This window comes from Aegilops tauschii, chromosome 3, assembly GCF_002575655.3.
Source record: "Aegilops tauschii subsp. strangulata cultivar AL8/78 chromosome 3, Aet v6.0, whole genome shotgun sequence".
Taxonomy (NCBI): Eukaryota; Viridiplantae; Streptophyta; class Magnoliopsida; order Poales; family Poaceae; genus Aegilops; species Aegilops tauschii.
Window position 1 is genome coordinate 16,829,479 of NC_053037.3, and position 21,975 is coordinate 16,851,453.

Genomic DNA, 21,975 nt, shown 5'->3' on the forward strand with positions numbered 1-21,975 from the left:
CATCGCTCTCATCGAACGGATACTTCGCACTGACAAAGAACATGCAAGCGAGGAAAAAGCAACTACACAGCTAGGTTGTTGATGACAAAGCAATAATAGAGGAGTGACAATAGAGATGTTACTGAGAGATGACACGTATTCGACAAAGAACAGCTCCGAGCTAACGCTGCCGACTCATTGTGGTAACCACGTGAGAGGAACCCTACCCCTTGCCAAATTTGCCTTGGTAGTATCATGTCGGTCACCAACGGAAAGAAACACCATGAGCAGCCTCGAAAGAGGCTAATAGAAGCGGAATCCACCGGCATGCAACCTCCCACCACGTTGTGGCCAACCTCCTAACAAACAAACAAACAAAGCATAGATCAACCCAAGCCACTACTATAGATCCCTAGAGCACTGACTGGACAAATTGCATCATGATGACGTGGTTTCGGCCCGCCAGTGTCTCGCAGTCAGGGATGGCATGTACAACATAGACAGGCCACTTAGCCGGTCAGTACCGTCAGATGGTCAATGACACTGGTTATCTCTGGCTGAATTTGCTCCTTTTGTCGTCGAAGGGCACCTGGGATGCTTGATGGAGCCTGTCAAAATTGAGATGTGTCGCAAGAGATAGTGAAAACTAAATTGGGCGAAGCTCGGTGATGGCTCTGAGGTTTTCTACAATAGACGGGTAGTGGAGAATGGATATAACATCACATGTAAACAGCAACACTGACAACAGGTGGGAAACACGAAGCGTTAGACTTAATAGGGTAAGTTAGACGGGTCAAAGAAAAGCAGCCGATCAGTGGTACATATTGGTTAATTTTTCGCAAAGGATCACCATGTCACAGATGGGCCATTCTGACCGGTCTGTGATAAGCATCCAGTCGAGCCCCGAAGTGCTTATAACTAACGCGCCAGTGGTGGCCGATCTGTGGTAATATTCATCATTGACGTGTGGCTAGACGACAGTCAGTGGTGAGGGGCTAGTGTATGGGTGCTTCTGCTGTGGTTTTTGCAAGTGTAACCGACCCGGCAACTCTTGAAGCTTTGGCCTGTCGGAAGCACCAGGCTTGGTGCGACTGATCTAGTTCAAACACATGTTTTCATTGGATCCGAGTGCAAGGAAGTAGTTACCAGCGTTAAAGAGGGCAGAGGACCAAAGCATGTTCATATCATACGGGGCGTTGAGATGATGTCCTTAGAGCTTCGCTAAGTATGCGCTTATTCTGTTTGTAGGCCATCATGTTTGGCTCCTACAACCTCCTGATCTCAATTGTATTCCTCTAAACATTATTGATCAATAAATAAAGGATGTGGCTAGCCTAAGAAAAAGTTATACGGTTCAGTAAAAAGAGTTGTTCGGGATCTCAAAAAAGTAAACAAAAAATCTAGAGTTCTATGCGCTACAAATACAGCGGACGAGGCAATGAGCTGGGCATCGAAGGCAATGGAGAAACCTATCTCTTCCCAGTTTATGCCTCTCCATCTATCCTCGACCTATATCTCTGAATCTCCCTTTATCATGTTTAGTGATCTATAAACATTCTTATATATTAGTTTACAGATGCCCTCCTCTCTTTCCTTAATTATATTGGTTTGTCTTCCTTCTCACCTATCTTTACCTACTAATAAACCAGCGGTTGCTTCTGGTAGTACGTCGTCAGCAATTTCGCAAAAAGTCCTTGTGCTTTTGTGTATTAGACCCGCACTCCTATTTTAGGTGGCTACCAGAGAAAACGTTTTGTTTTTACAAAAAGGACCCTGCATTCTGGTGTATTCAACCCGCTATCCTGGCTCTGAGAAAACGTTGCAAAAAAAAAAAAACATGCATAACGAGCGGCTGGGGGCGGCGGCTGCAGCTTGTAGGGGCCGGATCCGTGCGCGGCAGATCCTGGGGAGGCCGATTCGGAGGCGGGCGGCGAGGCAGGGGTCGCCGGTGACGATGAGGAAGGCCGGAGCATGGTTTCCCTGGCAGATCCATGGCATCCGCGGCTCCTGGGCAGAAAGAAGAATGGAGATAAGGGAGAGAAGAAGGAAGAAAGGAGGGGAGGTGCGGTGTCCTAGGCAGGAGCTCGCCGGAGCCGTGCGGCGGAGGACGGGCGCTGGAGACGGAGGGATTCAGAGCCGGCCGGTCGGGCGACACCAACCAGGCCAGGGGTGGCGTACGAATCTACATCACCATCAGGTAATCCATTCATCTCCTCTCTTTTCCTAATTCCCCACGATCTGGTCCTCAATCGCCATGTTCTTGAACTGCAGAAATCACTCATTCCCCATGTACTTGAGTTGTAGAAACCATTGGTTAACCGAGTTTTCTAATACATTGCTGTCATATTGTATGGGCCTATCAAATTTTGTAATATATAGATGATGTTATGCTGTCAAATTCCATCCATCTACATATTCCATGTGCAAAGTAAAGAAATTCAGATGCTGCAGGTTGCAAACAAGCAAAACCATGACCTGTCATCTGCAGAATTAACCTACATGTAAATAAGATTTCTCTTCCAACCATCTTTCAAAGATAAAATCGTACAGCGAATGGATCAGTTTTAACTAATACAAGTGCACACAACATTCAGCTCGACAATTGTTCATCTCCCTCCCATTTTTTCTTTTCTGTTTCCAGTTCAATCAAGTCAGGACATCACATGTCTACAAGGCCATTTTTTCCTCACATTCATAGCAAGCTTGCAAGTTCCTTCTATTAACAACAGTACCTAGCACATACACAAGTTTGTTGGCCGCCGGAGTTGCTGCACTCGTGGTCGTCGGAGTCTACCACCACGCTCATGCTCCACATGCATGTGGTCTTCGAGTCAGTGCGACGCCCATGTGGCTGTCCTGTAGCAGAGCCACCTTGACCAACCGTGGGAGCCAGAATCTTGGTGTGGGGCTGACGGCCATGCCACCTGTGGTTATCTTGGTGTCGCTGACTGTCAGGACGCCTATTTCTGCTTCCTTCTGGATGAACAAGGGAGATGGACGTGTCAGTAGAATTTGATCTGAATTGATTGATCGGCTTGTTTTTGAAAGTGCTAGTTATCGACTAGAGGGGGTGAATAAGCGATTTTTATGGAAGTCTTCAAAACATGGGAGTTTCGAAGACAAACGATAGAAATGAACCTATTAACATGCAGCGGAAGATAGACTACACTAGGCAGGCCATAGTCAAGTATTCAATGAAGTGAAAGCACGAAGACTAATAGCAGCTAAGTAGTAATGATCAGGATGGAAGATAGTGTGAAGCCAAACAACAATAGAAGTCAAACAGGTGACACAAGCAGGCAATGACTTCACGAAGACAAACTATAAATAAAGAGAGGGAGAAGATAGAACCAGTCGATTGATGAGGACAAGGATTTGTTTTTGATAAGTTCCAGTTGCTGTGACAACTATACGTCTGGTTAGGGAGGCTGAGATTTAACTCAGAAGACCATGTCTTCACCTTATTCCCCTTGAGCTAAGGACACCCAGTCCTCGCCCAATCACTCCGGTAAGTCTTCAAGGTAGACTTCCAAACCTTCACAGACTTCGTTCACCGGCGATCCACAATGACTCTTGGATGCTCAGAACGCGACGCCTAACCGGCTGGAGGATTCACAGTCCTCAAGTGTAACAAGTCTTCAGGTCACGCAGACAGAAAGACTTCAGTGATTCCTAACACTCTTTGGCTCTGGGTGTTTGGGCTTTGTCCTCGCAAGGATTTCTCTCTCACAAAAGCTTCGGAGGTGGGTTGCTCTCAAACGACAAAAGCCGTACACTAACTCCGAGCAGTCACCAATTTATGGTGTAGGGGGTGGGCTATTTATAGCCACTAGGCAACCCGACCTGATTTGTCCGAAATGACCCTGGGTCACTAAGGAACTGACACGTGTTCCAACGGTCAGATTTCAAACACATGCGGCAGCTTGACTTGGGCTACAAGTAAAGCTGACTCATCCAGCTCTGGATAAGATTTGCTCTCATTGTCTTCGCTCGAAGACATAGGATTTGGTTGAGCATCACTTCAGTCACTCTGACTTTGTTCACTTGGATCCCACTTAACAGTACGGTGGTTCCTACGACTCAATAAAGAAGAAAAGGAAACTACGAAACAACTATGTCTTCGCACTCCATAGTCTTCACTTGAATGTCTTCTCGAGTCATAAGCTTCGATGTGATTGTCTTCACATACCATCATTGTCTTCAATGTCTTCACACATTTTTAGGGGTCATCTCCGGTAGGTAAACCGAATCAATGAGGGACTACTACTTGTGTTATCCTGCAATTCTCACAAACACATTAGTCCCTCAACCAGGTTTGTCGTCAATACTCCAAAACCAATTAGGGGTGGCACTAGATGCACTTACAACCCCCCCTTTTTGGTGATTGATAACAAACTGGTTGAAGTTTTCAACGGGGATAAAAGTATGTGAAATTGTAAAGGATTAAGGTAATGTCTTCATAAGTAGCAAAAAGGCTCCCCCTGAAGATGTGCATATAAGTAGTTTGCTTTTGGAATGCAAATGCACATGGCAGGTTGTACTTGTGAAGATCCTCTTCAACTTATGAAGGCAATTCATCATGCACGATAAGATATAACGAAGATAATGACATGCATAATGAAAAATGGACGTCTGCATTATGACTTCGTGCGGTATTTATCATCGCACATGCGGCATTTATCATCGCATCATAGAATAGCAGAAAAAAATAGCAGACGACCATCAAGTTTAAGTGGTACAACTCAAAGAACCAAATGTATCAAAAGCAAGAGTTGTAAGCACTTGGCAAAAAGTATAGCAACCACCCATAAGGACCCGCTTGAAGACTATCAACTCATATGCTTCTCCCCCTTTTGTCAGTAAGGACCAAAAAGGTTTGAAGACATAGAGCCTCTACTCGTTCCCATGAGGAGAAGGTGGTGAAGTAGCAGGGTCGTTGTTGAGGTTTGGTGGTGCAGAAGAACTTGGTGCAGTGTCGATACGCGCCGAAGTTGGAGGTGGTGAAGTTGCATCATCTTGGTCATCTATGACTCTGGCATTAACAGTTGCAGCTGAGGAGGAATAGTTAGAGTCTTTCAAGGGAGGGAGTGCGACGCAAGACAACATTCCTTGGAGGAGTGGAGTCAAACTTGAATCTTTCGGTGAAGCCATCGTCTTGAAGATCAGATGATATTCTTGGCTTGAAGTAGGGGTTTTTGGCACTATCAAAGAAGGTATTGTGTGCAATGAAGCCATTTGCATTGAAAGATCCTGGTGAAGTTGCAGTACCTGGAAACCTTGGCAACCTTGGCTTAGGCTTCTGGACCTGAGGCCTGTGCTCTACATGATAGTCAAATTGTGGACCAGCAGGAGGTGGAGGAACCAGGATGGGCCATCTGACAGTAACCAACTGAACACGATCAAATGCTTGCTCGATGGTGTGTGGCCTTGGAGGCGGTACAGGAGCAGTGGCAATGGCAGTGGCATTAACTTCAGGCTACAGATTTGCTTCAGGTGCAGCATTGGCTTCAGGTGCAACAACTTCTGGCACCACATTAACTTCTGGCGCCTCATCAGCTTCAGCCATGACAACGTCATCGGCTTCAGTAGTGTTGTTTGTGGCCGCCTCAGTATTGTTAACCTCCACTTGAGTAGCTGGAGGATCGGACACGTTCTCCTTGAGAACAACTTCAGGGTTGGATGGGGGTGTAGCAACACGTTCTTCTTCTTGTTCATCGGCTGATGCAGCTGGAATGTCTTCAGCAGATTTGGCTTCAGACTCGGAGATGTTCACAGTTGGAGAGGCTTCAGGAAATACTTGGTGAGATACTGATTGGTGCTCTTCTCCTTCTGGAACACTCGAAAGAGTGACTTGTGGCCTTGGTCCTTTGCGAAGCCTGCGAAACGCTGGCGACGCTTGTGGAGATGGAGTTGTCTGGGCCACAAAGTCTTCATCTTCAAGTACCGGAGTGGTGACATGGGGGAGTAGTTGGTGTTTCTTCTTCACGGGGGGAGTCTTGAGGGTGATCAGCCCATGAATCATCCTGAGCAATTGGCGTCAAAGGACGACCAATGCTGATGAGTTCGCTGTTCGTGAGAACAGGCGATGATACCACGTTGTGCTCGATCTAAGGAAGGACTTAATCATCTTTTACATTGTCTTGGTGACCAATGTCTTCAGCTGCGGTGGGGTCAACAGCTGGAATCTCTTCAGTTTCAGGAGCCTCTGTGGTAGCAGGCTCATGAACTATCAACCGACACTCTTGGTGTGCAGACGCAGGACGAGCAACTGAGATTGGCTCGACGACGAGGGGCTCTGTGGGAGCAGCCCGATCTTTCTTCTTGGTTTTTCTCTTCTTGGTTGGTGGAGCTTCATCAGTGGTGTTCTTGGACTTGCGCTTTTTGGCTTCAGCTTCGGTTGTCCTTGTTTTCTTGAGATCTGAAGCCACTGTGGGGACCTTTGGCTTCACGCATGTCATACTAGCGGGGAAGACAATGCAAGGTTCCTCCCGCCTGGATGCTTCAGCTTGGTCCGCAGCAGGCTTCTTCTTCTTCTTGGCAGCCATCTTGGGGTCGATGCCAGGACGCCCAAGTGCCTTGCGCTTCTCAGCTTCATTGTAAGCTTGAACACATTTGGCAGCAAGGAGTTTCATGCGCTCGCGTGAACCTTTAGCTTCATCACGTTTCTTGTGAAATGCCTCCTTGAGCTCATGCATCATTTGCTTGAAGTTTTGGACATCAGTCATACTGAGCTTGGCCATATGCTTCTTGAACTGAGCCTTTTCATAGTCAGTTTTGTTCTTTAGCTCAACAATCCTTTGAGCTAGAGCCAGCTCAGGAGCAATGGCTCAATGGAATGAAACACTGAGGCCAACAGGAAGCTGAAGATCATCAAAGCTGAGGTTTGGGCTATCAAACCATTCATCAATGAACTTGTTCAGGATGTCCACATCGAAAATGGGAAGATCGTTGAAGATTTCCGCCTCTTGCTTGCTCTTTATCAGCAGCTCAATAGCATCATCGCCAAGATCGTCGTCACTAGATAGATCAACGGCTTCGTTCTTATTTCTCAGAACGGCAGCTGGGGTCAGTGCTTGACCAGTAGTTTGCATGGGCTTCTTCTTCTTCTCTGTCTTGGAGATGCGAGAGAGATCTTCAGAATGCACACTAGGTGCAGGAGGAGCAGTGGCCAGAGGCTTCGCACGCGAAGCTCTTGGTGCAGAGGAGGGCTTTGAAGCCTTGGGTTTCTTCTTCTTTTGAGGCTTTGGTGGAGCAGGAGCCTCATCAGAATCAGCTTCATCTCCAGACTAATCCACCGTGGCCCTTTGAGCAGCGATGTAGGAGAGGAGACCATCAAAGTTGTCGAAGGGGCCGATGACATTTGGATTGGCATCTCGTGTGCCATTAGCCCGCGGAGCAGAAGGCCCTGGGTTGAAATCGCATCCGAGACTCTTCTTGTTCTCTTTGGCCGATGCCTTTGCATGCTGAAAATTGCGCTTGAAAAGATTATCTTCACGACACCATAGCAATGATGATGGGTCGGCATTGGCAGGCTGTGGTCCACGGACCATACAAGGGTAGAAACCATGAGCAATGGCTTCAGCTCTGTTCTTGGGTTGAAGATTTCGAAAGAGAATATCTCCCCAAGGACTCTTGATGGCATTCTTCTCAGCATACTCCTGGGTCACGGACCTGTATTTGAACCATTGCTCGGCCCAATATCTTCGAATCCATTGGATTCGTGTTTTGCGCTGATTGTAATCCTCTTCTGGATCAGTCTTGTATAGCTCATAGAGATCTGGTGGCAAATCCCTTGATGTCCCCCCACGGCGCTGTCTGCCTCCCTTCCTTGCTGATTTTTCAGTTGCCATGAAGTTCAGACTGAATGGCTTCAACGCTGTCAGAGTCTTCCGTCTGCTGGTCAGACAAGAACTAGCTTCGGGAGAATTAATGTGATGCTATAAGAATTCTGCAAATGAATGGAGACTATGAGAACCAAGGGATTCTCCCACGGACATGTACCTGTGACAGCATTAGAGATGCGAGGGAAGGGGAAGAGGTCATATGCATTCTTAGAAGATTTTGAAGATAAATCAGTTTAGAAGACATTGACCTCATAGCGCGAAGACATTCACTTATATGTTGAGATTTGGTTCCAGATTTGTATGAATCCAAGAATAGGTACAAGTGAGGAATCTAACTACGTGTGAAGCATAAGTGAATATACTAGGCATAATATGAGATGCAGAACAGGATAGATCCAGATATGTGGAGGCAGAAACCACTTTCGGTGAAGAAGGATGAATCTATTGGATCAAAAAGACAGTAAGAAGAGAGTTATAATTACCACACGATGAACTGCTAGACGGAGTAGAAGAGGAGGCCGAGCAGTTCGATCTTCCGTGCCCTAACTTGGCGACGGAGGACACCTACGGCGGCGGCGGAGAAGACGAGGTCCGCGGCCGGCGTGACGACAGCGTTGGAGAGGACGCGGCAGCTGAGCGCTTCATCGCCGGCGTTGTCGAGAGCTAGCGGTGGCGCTAGGGTTTGTCTAGGTGGAGAGGTGGAAGAAAGATTTTGACTGCGATGTGATGTGCATTTATAGGGAGAGGAACAACACAGCGCAATTACGCAGGTGCCCCTGGCGGTTCACATCTGAGGGACACGTGGCGAACATGCAACACATTGGAAGTTGTTCCATGTTTCCACGCACGCCTGGACTGTCGGGTGGTCGTTCCGTCTTCTCCGGGTTTCAGGCAATTAGGACTGAGCATTTAAAATAGATTTAATATTTGTCTCTGTATCTTCTGCTGACAAGGACGTAGAGAAGACATTCGATAGTTTCAACAGAATGCATATGATTTGGATAGATAGAGTTTGAGGTAGAAGCATAGAGAGGTTAGGGTCCGATCACATTCACTTAGTTCAAAAGATTCAAACGAGAAGACATAGCTATAAGTGAATGCTGTAGAGGACAGAACACTAAGATATGTATATATCAGAATAAGACCAAATCAACATTGTGCAGATAAACATGAAGTCATGTCAATATTGAAGACAAACCAAATGCGAAGACTTTGCAAATGTAACGCCAACAGAAAACACTCCAAACAAAAGTTTGGTGGTGGCGTTACCCACCGTATAGGAAGTATTAGACTCAGACACGGCGCACAATTATCGTGGTGCTCCGAAGTCAAATTCCGCGTTAATGTATTCACACTTAGAGTGTAAGTCTTCATTAATTGAAGATATACGTTACTTCGTGTGTTGCACATCTAAGTCATCAACATGCATAAGTGTTAGGATGTGTGCCTAATCACAGGACATTCGAGGATTCCAAGATATTTAGCTCACACCGCAACTTGCAACAAGGGCTTTGTGAAGATATCTGCCAGTTGCTCTTCAGTGTTGACGTGAATGATATCAATATCTTCCTTCATGACATGATCTTTGAGAAAGTGATGACGAATTTCAATGTGCTTTGTCTTCGAGTGCTGAACTGGGTTGTTGGCAATCTTGATGGCGCTTTCATTGTCGAAGTATAGTGGTACTTGCTTCAGATGGATGCCATAGTCCTTGAGTGTTTGCTTCATCCATAGAAGCTGAGCGCGGCAAGATCCAGCAGCAATGTATTCAGATTCAGCAGTGGAGAGAGATACACAGTTCTGCTTCTTTGAAGACCAACAGACAAGTGATCGTCCCAGAAAGTGACATGTGCCTGATGTAGACTTGCGATCCACCTTGTCACCAGCATAATCTGCATCCGAGAATCCAACTAGATCAAACTCTGAGCCCTTGGGATACCATAATCCTAGTGTTGGGGTGTAAGCCAAATATCGAAGAATTCGCTTCACAGCTAAGTGATGCGATTCCTTTGGTGCCGCTTGGAATGGGGCACACATGCAAACACTAAGCATTATATCTGGCCTAGATGCACATAAATAAAGTAAAGAACCAATCATGGAGCGGTATACCTTTTGATCGAACTCTTTACCATTGGCGTCAGGACCCAGATGACTTTTAGTTGGCATTGGCGTCGTGTAACCTTTGCAGTCTTGCATTCCAAACTTCTTCAGGCAGTCTTTGAGGTATTTTTCTTGAGATATGAAGATGTCGTTGCTTTGTTGACGAATTTGAAGACCAAGGAAGAATTTCAGCTCACCCATCATGGACATTTGATATTGCTCTTGCATCATGTGTCCAAACTCATAACTGTATTTCTGGTTAGTGCAGCCGAAGATAATGTCATCCACATATATTTGGCACACAAACAGTTCACCATCATATGTCTTCGTGAAGAGTATGGGATCCAGAGAACCAGGTTTGAAGCCTTTGCTCTTCAGGAAGTCTTTGAGTGTGTCATACCAAGCGCGAGGTGCTTGTTTGAGGCCATACAATGCCTTGTTGAGCTTGTATACCATATCAGGATGTTTTGGATCTTCAAAGCCAGGTGGTTGTGCAACATATACTTCTTCTTCAATCTTGCCATTGAGAAACGCACTCTTCACATCCATTTGATACAGAAGGATGTTGTGATGATTTGCATAGGCTAGCAGTATGCGAATGGCTTCAAGCCTAGCCACATGAGCAAATGTTTCATCGAAGTCAATCCCTTCAACTTGAGTGTATCCTTGGGCAACGAGACGAGCCTTGTTTCTGACAACTTGACCATGCTCATCTTGCTTGTTGCGATATATCCATTTGGTGCCTATTATGTTGTGCTTGCGAGGATCAGGACGCTTGACTAGTTCCCACACATTGTTCAGCTTGAACTGTTGAAGCTCTCCTTTCATAGCTTGAATCCATTCAGGTTCCATAAAGGCTTCAGCAACTTTCTTGGGTTCTGATATTGAGACAAATGCAAAGTGCCCACAGAAATTTGCTAGCTGTGTTGCTCTTGAACGGGTGAGTGGACCAGGTGCATTGATGCTATCAATTATCTTCTCAATCTGTACTTCATTTGCAACACGAGGATGAACTAGACGAAGATTTTGCTCTTGCTGATCATTGTCATCATTAGGAGGATTGTCTTCAGGCTGAGCATTGTCTTCAGGTTGATTAGGTGCAGAAATGATAAGTTCATCTTCAGCCTGAGCTTCAGACGGTATGATTTCTCCAGTTCCCATAAGCTTGATGGATTCACTAGGTGGAACTTCATCTATCACATTTGGCAGGTGCTCTCTTTGCGAGCCATTAGTTTCATCGAACCGCACATCTACAGTTTCAACCACTTTATAGTGAAAGAGGTTGAAGACTTTGTAGGAGTGCGAATCCTTTCCGTAACCAAGCATAAAACCTCCATGATCTTTTGGTGCAAATTTTGAAGTGTGATGTGGATCCTTGATCTAGCACCTAGCACCAAATACTCTGAAGTTACTTACATTTGGCTTCTTACCAGTTAGGAGTTCATAGGATGTCTTCTTCAGAAGCTTGTGAAGATAAACACGGTTGATGACATGACATGCAGTATCAATAGCTTCACGCCAGAACTTTCTTGGAGTCTTGTATTCATCGAGCATCGTCCGAGCCATCTCAATGAGTGTTCTGTTCTTGCGCTCCACGATGCCATTCTGCTGAGGTGTATATGGAGCGAAGAACTCATGAGTGATGCCCAATGTATCCAGGTAAAGTTCAAGGCCGGTGTTCTTGAACTCTGTGCCGTTGTCACTTCTGATATGCTTGATCTTGACGCCATAGTTATTCATGGCACTGTTAGCGCAGCGTCTGAAGACATCCTGCACTTCAGTCTTGTAGACAATTATATGCACCCACGTATATCTTGAATAATCATCAACAATGACGAAGCCATAGTGAGAGTAGACTAGTGAGTAGGGCCAAATAGGTCCATGTGTAGCAGCTCGAAGGGTTGAGATGTCGTCATGATTGTCTTCGAGGGATGATTGGCCCTTGTCATCTTTCCAGCTTCGCAGGCACCGCACAAGTGATCCTTCTTGAACTTGACTCCCTTGATGCCTATGACGTGTTTCTTCTTCGCGAGAGTGTACAAGTTCCTCATGCCAGCATGCCCTAGCCTCCGATGCCAGAGCCAGCACTTTGAAGCTTTTGCTAGAAGACATACTGCAAGCTGTGGTCCTGTTGAGAAATCTACCATGTACAAATCATCTTTCCGATACCCTTCAAAGACTAGAGACTTGTCAGATTCCATTAGTACAAGGCAACGATATTTTCCAAATATCACAATCATGTTCAAGTCACAAAGCATTGAGACAGACATTAAGTTGAAACCAAGGGATTCAACAAGCATCACTTTATCCATGTGTTGATCCTTTGAGATTGCAACTCTACCTAGACCCAATACATTGCTTTTACCAGTGTCAGCAAATGTGATGTGACTCTTGTCAGATGGACGTAAGGTTGAGTCCATGAGAAGACTTCGATCACTAGTCATATGATTGGTGCATCCGCTGTCCATAATCCATTCTGAAGACTTTGGTGTCATACCCTACAGTACAGTTAGGGGGATAGGCTTCACCAAGAGTATTGTGAAGCATAAACATTTGACGGACAAGAGAATTATCAAAGCTCAGATCAAGGTTAGGACTTATAGGATGTTTGGCAAGTGATTCAGGAACAAAATACATAGTGAGACCATTTGGGCATTTTATCTTGCGCCCTACAAGATGTTTTAGGTCCCCAGCAATAGCATTGGACGCCTTTGATTTCCGGCTGGAGACCTTTCCCTGCAAAAGAAAGTTAATTCTTCTTAACCACCCACATCTTCAGGGGTGGCTTAGAAGCAATGAGTCTAAGTGCAGCATCTGAGAACTTCGGCTTTGGAGCCCTAGCAAATAGCCTTGCAAGAGGAGAATAATACTCATATGAATAAGCAGAAAAGTTCTTGGTCTTATAAACATAGCGGTTTGAGGAAACACGCTCATATTCATACATCTGAGTATGATTTCCCTGCAAAACATTGGCGTTAGGGCAACTCAGGTGAGTCATGTGTCTGTATGAAGCCTTTGGTCTGGGGATTGTCTTCTTCCCTTGTGTTGTCATGATGACATTCACAGGAAGATTCTCAAGACAGCTTTTGGGTACCCAGATCTTCTTCATAGGTGGCCCATTCCTGCAGTTAGTACCAATATACCTGGCAAACACTTCACCATTCTGATTCTTAAACAGCTTATAGTTTGCATCAAAGGATTCATCAATGATAACTAGGTTAGCACAAGTGAAGCCAGATAAGGTGGATGGATCCACTGAAAGTTCCCTTGCAGCAACCCATTTGGTTTTGGAGTACTGCTCAGGTTTCCAGTACGAACCATCAACATTCATTTTCCTCTCGAACCCAACACCCTCTTTCCTAGGGTTTCGGTTCAGAATCTGCTTTTTGAGGACATCGCACAGTGTCTGATGCCCTTCGAGACTTTTGTACATCCCTGTTTCAAGCAATGTCTTGAACCTAGCATTTTCATCAGCAATAGTGGTGGCATCCTCAGCAGAGGGGTTAGTTACCACATCAACAGTTGAAGATATTGCAACAGTAGCAGCAGTGGAGCATTCAGCAACAGAAGTAGCGTTATCACGCTCAAGGCATTTTAGACATGGTGGTTCAAATCCTTCCTGAGCGGGACTGATCTGTTGAGCGCGAAGTGACTCATTCTCTTTTTGAAGATCTTCATGAGCTGCTCTTAATTTCTCAAGTTCTTGCTTCCTTTGAAGATAATCATAGGAAAGCTTTTCATGAGTTGTCAAGAGCGTTTCATGACGACTTTCAAGTTCCTCGTACTTAACATGAAGATTTTTTATGTCTTCAATTAAGGACTGAGATCGGGTCATTTCCGCGTCCAACAGGTCATCGCTTTTGTCTAACAGTTTTTGAATATGTTCCATAGCTTTCTGTTGTTCAGTTGCAATTTTAGCAAGTGTTTTGTAGCTGGGTTTGGATTCACAATCAGAGTCATCTTCACTTGATGTTTGAAAGTAAGCATCGTGTGAGTTTACCTTGGCACCGCGTGCCATGAAGCAGTAGGTGGGAGCGGAGTCGTCCTTGTCATTAGCATCAGCGTTGGTGACGGAGCCATTGTCTTCAGTGTTGAAGATGGACTTGGTAACGTAGGCTATAGCTAGAGCCAGACTTGCAACGCCGGAGTCGGACTCCTCCTCAGACTCCATCTCCGCCTCCTCAGAAGATGACTCCTCCTCTGAATCCATTTCCTTGCCAACAAAAGCACGAGCCTTGCCAGATGAGCTCTTCTTATGTGATGAAGACTTGGATGAAGACTTTGAGGATTTCTTCTTCTTCTTGTCATTAGAATCATATTCCTTGCTCTTCTTGTTCTTGTTCTCATTGTCCCACTGGGGACACTCAGAGATGTAGTGTCCAGGTTTCTTGCACTTGTGACATGTTCTCTTCTTGTGGTCATGAGTGGAAGTTTCATCATTTCTTGAGCTGGATCGTGAAGACTTTCTAAAGCCTTTCTTTCTAGTGAACTTCTGGAACTTCTTCACAAGCATAGCAAGCTCCTTTTCAATATCTTCAGGATCACCAGAACTGCAGTCAGATTCTTCTTCAGATGAGGAAACAGTCTTTACCTTCAAAGCGCGAGTTCGGCCATAGTTGGGACCATAGATATCTCTTTTCTCAGATAGCTGAAACTCATGTGTGTTGAGCCTCTCAAGTATGTCAGACGGGTCGAGTGTCTTGAAGTCAGGGCGTTCTTGTATCATCAGGGCAAGGGTGTCGAACGAGCTGTCAAGTGATCTCAGGAGTGTCTTGACGATTTCATGCTTGGTGATTTCAGTCGCCAAGAGCACGAAGCTCATTTGTGATGTCAGTGAGGCGATCAAACGTGAGCTGGGCATTCTCATTGTCGTTTCTCTTGAAGCAGTTGAAGAGGTTGCGAAGAACACTGATCCTTTGATCTCTCTGGGTTGAGACGCCTTCGTTGACCTTGGGGAGCCAGTCCCAGACTAGCTTCGATGTTTCCAGAGCACTCACACGGCCACACTGTCCTTTGGTCAGATGACCACAGATGATGTTCTTGGCAGTAGAATCCAGTTGAATGAACTTCTTGACATCAGCAGGGGTGACACCTTCACCAGTCTTGGGAACGCCATTCTTGATGACATACCAGAGGTCGACATCAATGGCTTCAAGATGCATGCGCATCTTATTCTTCCAGTAGGGATATTCAGTTCCATCGAAGACAGGGCACGCAGTGGAGACTTTGATTATCCCTGCAGTCGACATAGCTAAAACTCCAGGTGGTTAAACCGAATCACATAGAATAAGGGAGTACCTTGTTCTGATACCAATTGAAAGTGCTAGTTATCGACTAGAGGGGGCGGTGAATAGGCGATTTTTATGAAAGTCTTCAAAACATGGGAGTTTCAAAGACAAACGATAGAAATGAACCTATTAACATGCAGCGGAAGGTAGACTACACTAGGCAGGCCATACAAGTATTCAATGAAGTAAAAGCACGAAGACTAATAGCAGCTAGGTAGTAATGATAAGGATGGAAGATAGTGTGAAGCCAAACAACAATAGAAGTCACACAGTGAAGTTAAACAGGTAACACAAGCAGGCAATGACTTCACGAAGGGAAACTGTAAATAAAGTGAGGGAGAAGATAGAACCAGATGAGGACAAGGATTTGTTGGACCAGTTCCAGTTGCTGTGACAACTGTACGTCTGGTTAGGGAGGCTGAGATTTAACTCAGAAGACCGTGTCTTCACCTTATTCCCCTTGAGCTAAGGACACCCAGTCCTCGCCCAATCACTCCAGTAAGTCTTCAAGGTAGACTTCCAAACCTTCACAGACTTCGTTCACCGGCGATCCACAATGACTCTTGGATGCTCAGAACGCGACGCCTAACCGGCTGGAGGATTCACAGTCCTCAAGTGTAACAAGTCTTCAGGTCACGCAGACAGAAAGACTTCAGTGATTCCTAACACTCTTTGGCTCTGGGTGTTTGGGCTTTGTCCTCGCAAGGATTTCTCTCTCTCAAAAGCTTCGGAGGTGGGTTGCTCTCAAACGACAAAAGCCGTACACTAACTCCGAGCAGCCACCAATTTATGGTGTAGGGGGTGGGCTATTTATAGCCACTAGGCAACCCGACCTGATTTGTCCGAAATGACCCTGGGTCACTAAGGAACTGACACGTGTTCCAACGGTCAGATTTCAAACACATGCGGCAGCTTGACTTGGGCTACAAGTAAAGCTGACTCATCCAGCTCTGGATAAGATTTGCTCTCATTGTCTTCGCTCGAAGACATAGGATTTGGTTGAGCATCACTTCAGTCACTCTGACTTTGTTCACTTGGATCCCACTTAACAGTACGGTGGTTCCTACGACTCAATAAAGAAGAAAAGGAAACTACGAAACAACTATGTCTTCGCACTCCATAGTCTTCACGTGAATGTCTTCTCGAGTCATAAGCTTCGATGTGATTGTCTTCACATACCATCATTGTCTTCAATGTCTTCACACATTTTTAGGGGTCATCTCCGGTAGGTAAACCGAATCAATGAGGGACTACTACCTGTGTTATCCTGCAATTCTCATAAACACATTAGTCCCTCAACCAGGTTTGTCGTCAATACTCTAAAACCAACTAGGGGTGGCACTAGATGCACTTACAGTTTTGATGGCTTTTTGCGACATGTTTGTTATGTTTCAGAATATTTTTGAAACTGAAATTTGAAAAGAGCATGAGTTTTGATAGGATTTTATATATTCTTCGGTTGCTTACTGTAATCTTTTGAAACTGAAATTTGAAAGAGCATGAGTTTTGATAGGATTTTATATATTCTTCGGTTGCTTACTATAACCTGTACCTTCTGGTAGATTGATATAGATATAATCATACTGAGTTCCTATAATTTCGCCATCACAAAGATGTTCTATTTGTTTGGTTTGATTTATTGTGATGACCATCAGAAATCACCTACATATGCTATTCATACTATTGAATTTAGTTCTAGCGACCCCGAGGAAGTAATGTGTTGTACGCCTGACACATGATTGAGAATTAACTTGCTTGAGGATATGGTTCAGCTCCAACCTCTTTTCCAAATATCAATGGGCTGTTGTTTTTGGAAATTTTGATCAACACTCCGGAAAAATGTATGATGTGCCTTTTTTACTTTGGAGTATCAGTATGCAAACTCCAGAATTGGAGTATTAGCATGAAAACTCCAGAATGTTTATGTGGTCCTGATACACACATCATGAAGTTGGTAACTGTTGTGGTATTTATATTCAGATTTGACAGGAATAAAAACTGAACCTATTAAATAGTTATGTTAAGCTAGATGGGTTTACTCATATTCCATCGCTAGACGAACTAGCCGCAAGAAGCACGGTTAAAATTCAGCTCCATTTGATTTACATTCAGATCATCTTGCTGCAACACCACTACTTTTCTTGATAGCAAACAACCAGTTTCAGTAATCATATATTGCTTTTCTGATTTGTTTATTCTATTATACCATAGATATCGTAAGAGATAGTTAATCACTTAATGAAAGTGTTTTGTTCAGTCAATTGAGTGCCTGCTGGTCTGATTAGTTTATGTATGTCATAGTTCCTTTTAATAGTTATATAAGTTGCAATTCCCAGACAAGGCATATGTTCTATTGTTTCTCAGGTTTGTGCATTCCAAGCCTGCCTTAGGACAACCCTTGTGATAGTATGCCTAAGATAAAGTTAGGCCGTGTCGAATATACTGAAGGGTGGGTTCTTATTGAACCCACAATCCGTGAGCTGGATGCCAAAATTAGAGAAGGTATGCATATTATCAAGCATGCTATCCATCGATGTGACCTTTTCAGATGTCGATTGATATTTCGTACTACAGGATGAGTACTAATATGATCTGCATGCACAGCTGAAAATGATACACATGACAGGAAGAGAAAGTGTGAAGCACTCTACCCAATTTTCCGCATTTCAAGAAGCCATTACATTTATGATCTTTTCTATAGAAGAAGGAAGGATATATCAAATGAGCTGTATGTGTTTTGCCTGGACCAGGGTTATGCAGACCGTAATCTGATTGTAAAGTGGAAAAGGTCAGTTGCCTCAACTTTATATCATTTAAGCTAGGGACCAAGATGGATGAGGTTGATTTGGCTTGATCATGCCAAATAAATTTACCTCCTTTTTGGAAACTGAAAGCATGTTTCGTAAGTTCAGGGTTAAGTTTCCAAATCTGAGCTTTATAGCAATTCAAAGAGGATCAAGAGAAGCAGAGTAGGATAATAAAGGTTCACATAGATGTAGTAATCTGTCACTATCAGCTAGCTCAAGTATGTATGACTGTACGATAATACAGGTTCACATATATGTAGTAATCTGTCACTGTCACCTAGCTCTAATTGAAATTTTCTTGGAGCAGTTTCATTTGCAAATAGACCAGCTACACGGGCACACACACACACACACACACACACACACCCTAATTGAGATATCATATTACTTACATGATGTGGGTTATTCAGGTTATTATGATAAATTATTTGACTGATCATTGTAAGCTGTCAAATCCAGTGGGTAAACAGATGGCTAGGCTGCCTTTAGATCCAATGTACTCCAAGGCATTGATAGTGTCTACCGAATTCAAGTGCTTGGAAGGAATGTTGATTGATGTTAGTAGCTACAGTTATCTGCAATGTGACGACGTACAGGAGCAATAAGAAGGATCTCATGACTTATCGGCTACCGAGCAGAACCACATATAGCCGTGTCTCCTTTGCTGCATCAAGGTCAGGAACCTCCAGATTCATTGCTTCTTGGTCTTTATTTTGTTTGTGCATAAATTGTAGTGCAGTGAATAACACGGAATGGATCAGAGTGGCTTGAGATTTTTTTTTAATGTCTAGGTGAATAACAGAATTTTTTCTTATCACATAGCATTCTGTTTTGCTATTTCAAATGTGCTTGCCAATGTGCTCTTTGTCGAACAATCTTTTGGCCTTCGAAGTTTCGAACAACTGTTTGTCACAATTTTTTAGATCGGTTGTAGATTTTATTGACCCTCTCATGTAAACTCTGAATTGAGTGACTCTTTTTACTTTGGAAAGCTTAAGTCAATAAGCATCTTGAGAAAAAATATAAAACAAATTGGTAAAAAAAATTCAGAGGATAAGTTGAAGAGAGAGGTTTCATTAATTGTACATGTTTTGGAGCTTATATTTTTATCGAGAGCTAGGTTTGTTGGTCCTTTTGTGCAATTAAGCTCATGCCGCTGGAACCATGTGACTTCGCAGGATAGAAACCTTGATAAAGGAAAAGCTTGTCATCCTTGAATGTCTTGTCACCATACTCCCTGACATGAGAACCGATATTGGAGTCATTTGGGGGTGCCGTTCTTGCTTTAACCACCTCGTTCCTGCTTTCGCCCAGCCTCAAGGGTGCAATCAATCAAAGAGATGTTGATATTCTTTTCATGTGGAAGAAGGTAAAATCCCAGTTATATATTTCTTGTGTAGCTCATCTTCTCTGTTACTACTAATTTTCATGTGTTTTGTTTTGCCAAATTTGTCTGCTAACAATGTATCTTCTCGCTTTCAGCATGAGCAGTTAAATGTTGGATCAGAGGAGAAGCAGAGGGCTCTCAGGGAGGTCAAAGAAACTGTGTTACACAGGAAGCATCTCGACAGCAGTATCGATTTCATCGGGAAGCTTGTCTTTGGATTTGAGGGGCCTTCGGTGCTTGAGGCTACTAAAGGCCCTGGCCAGCCATTAGTAGACTATTGGGATTGTCTGAAGACGATGGTGAGTGTAACAATTCCTTGTTTACAATCCCATAAATATGCAACACCCTGCAGTACTCTTTATGTTTCCGGTTGAGCTTAAGTTTACTGTTTACTGATGCCAATCACTGCTGTTAGGTGCGAGTTTTCGAGTCCCAGTGCGGATCACTCACTCAGTATGGCACGAAACACATGAGGGCGTTCACAAACATCTGCAACAGTGGCGTCTCTGAGACCGAGATGAAGGAGGCAAGCATCAGCGCTTGCGACAGCTACAACATGGGTAAGTGGAGCCCGCTGGTTCTAGGGCACAGCGCCTGGTCGGCTGCACTACAGTAGTACATGCATGGGAGCAGTACCAAATGCTCCAGAGGTTCGTAGCTAGACCTCATATATGGTGTGTGTGTGTACATATATACATTGTTTTAAACATGCAAGAAACAAGCCGACGATGCGCCCCATGTGGTGTCGGGTCAATCAGTAGTTTATGATCGTGCTCGTGATTTGACTGTAGTCAGTTGAAAGGCAATGATTGTTGTGCATGCTATGCATATGATTCGTATTTGTGGATTTTGACATCAATAGTTTATCTAGAAGAAATATTGTAATCTCGTACAAAAGAGCCGACTAAGTTTTCTTTAAAAAAATATTGTCAAACGTGAAGGTTCATACAGGCATATGCTTGACTAAATGATATATTTATAAAAAAAATTGAATTAGATGCACTAATTAGAAAATATGCATTTAAATTCAATCATCGCCTTTTGCCTCTACTTTGAGCTAGCTAGTTTTTTTAATGAGTTCAGCTACTAATTTTAAAGACCCCTCAAAAATCTACTAATTTTAAAAGGTTCGCTAAATCTCAGTTGACTGAGATTTAAAGGAGTCTCAGACACCTTTTCAAGCCGTTGGATACATGCACACTAAGATTATGTGCTAGGAAACTTTCCTTTTTTATTGTGATCTGGAATGGAAAGAGATACGTGTGCGATTCTGGACTCTACAAAGTGTGCGTGTTTTTTTAGAGAAAGAGCCTACAATCAACACGAGAAGCTTGTGTTTGGGCCAAGTCCAAGAAGTGCAAAACAAAAGAAACATAATTTAATATTGCAAACCAAACAACCAACATTTTCTAAAAAGAAAATCAACATAGCAAAAACATGTCTGCTTTTGAATATTAACAAATAACTGTATATAAACAATCTCATTTCAATGCACGCTGATTGAAGCAACATCGAAGGACACGAATGTGGGTTCATCAAGTTTCTGAATTGTGAACACCAAAAATCATATCATCATTGAGGGTGGTGGCAAACATGAAAAGTGGCAACCTGAATGAGACACTAAAATCGTGCGTTGATTTTCTCCTTCCGATGGGACGCATGACACATTAAATTGCTGCATACAAAAGTTAGATGGAACCTTCTTTCGAAAAATGCAGTAAAAACACAGACTCACAAACACATACATACACTAACCCCTAGAGAGACTGACCGGACGGGTTTTGAGATTGATGAACACACCACAAGCGTCTCGCTATCGACACGAACATCGCCATCCATAAAAATAATATTTCGCCTTCGTGAGACATGAAAGCGTCAAGGTAGATTTTAATTCTTGTTGGTATTGGGGTACCACCGCCCTCCAAACCATCCAATCCAACTAGAGGTTGGTTGTCATGGTTAAAGAGAAACTGACGAATATATCGGCATGCACCTCCCTACCCCCGCCATGCTATGATGATGGGTGTTTTGTTGGACACATTAATCTTTCCTCCTTTTGCAACGCACGTGCATATTTGAACTCTTCCAAATCAAACAAACAACTACCTCTAAAAATCCAACATAGTAAATATCCGTTTGAATTTAAATCTTTTGAAAATTCTAAAAAAAACTTTTGAATTAGTTAATAAACTCTCAATTAGTATAGAACATTCTAACGTTTGTATGACCCACTAAAAATAAATACACCACTCTTCCACCCAGTGATAGTGCTAAGCCGAAAGAGGCACCATCAAAGGACACCACTACGACTTCTTTAAGAGCAAGTACAATAGGATGATGTAGACGGGTTGTAAGGGTTTAAATATTATATTTTTGATGAGTTGGAGGAGGGAAAAGAGGAGAGAGAAGAGAAGCGGGCACTGATTAATAGTCGGCTATACTATTAACCATGCTCTAACTCTATACTCCATGGTCCGGACACCAGGAATCATTTTTTATTTACAGGCACTGCGCGTGTATTTTTTAAGATAATGAGAGTTTCTAATTGTTCCTGGTTTCAAAAATATATA

At 43.7% G+C, this 21,975-nt stretch overlaps 1 protein-coding gene across 6 annotated transcripts; it reads left to right on the top strand.

Annotated features, from left to right (window-relative positions):
* Positions 1 to 1,797: 1,797 nt before the first annotated feature.
* Positions 1,798 to 20,302, top strand: LOC109784714 (vacuolar-processing enzyme beta-isozyme 1). 6 transcript variants are annotated; one of them, XM_073509836.1, is made up of 7 exons: positions 1,798 to 2,176; positions 17,576 to 17,713; positions 17,816 to 17,999; positions 18,478 to 18,692; positions 19,197 to 19,387; positions 19,501 to 19,704; positions 19,821 to 20,302. In XM_073509836.1, exons 5-7 carry the CDS (start codon positions 19,376 to 19,378, stop codon positions 20,019 to 20,021), a joined length of 417 nt encoding a protein of 138 aa, XP_073365937.1. In that variant the 5' UTR covers positions 1,798 to 2,176; positions 17,576 to 17,713; positions 17,816 to 17,999; positions 18,478 to 18,692; positions 19,197 to 19,375; the 3' UTR covers positions 20,022 to 20,302. The 6 variants fall into 6 exon arrangements, with proteins under 6 accessions (XP_073365937.1, XP_073365940.1, XP_020198918.1 ...); XM_073509838.1 differs by having other exon boundaries at positions 1,803 to 2,176; positions 17,786 to 17,999; XM_073509839.1 differs by lacking the exon at positions 17,576 to 17,713.
* The last annotated feature ends 1,673 nt before the right edge of the window (positions 20,303 to 21,975 follow it).

Coding starts and splice junctions, on each gene's coding strand:
- LOC109784714 (XM_073509836.1), top strand. Junction 19,705..19,820: donor GGGATTGTCTGAAGACGATG/GTGAGTGTAACA, acceptor CACTGCTGTTAG/GTGCGAGTTTTCGAGTCCCA.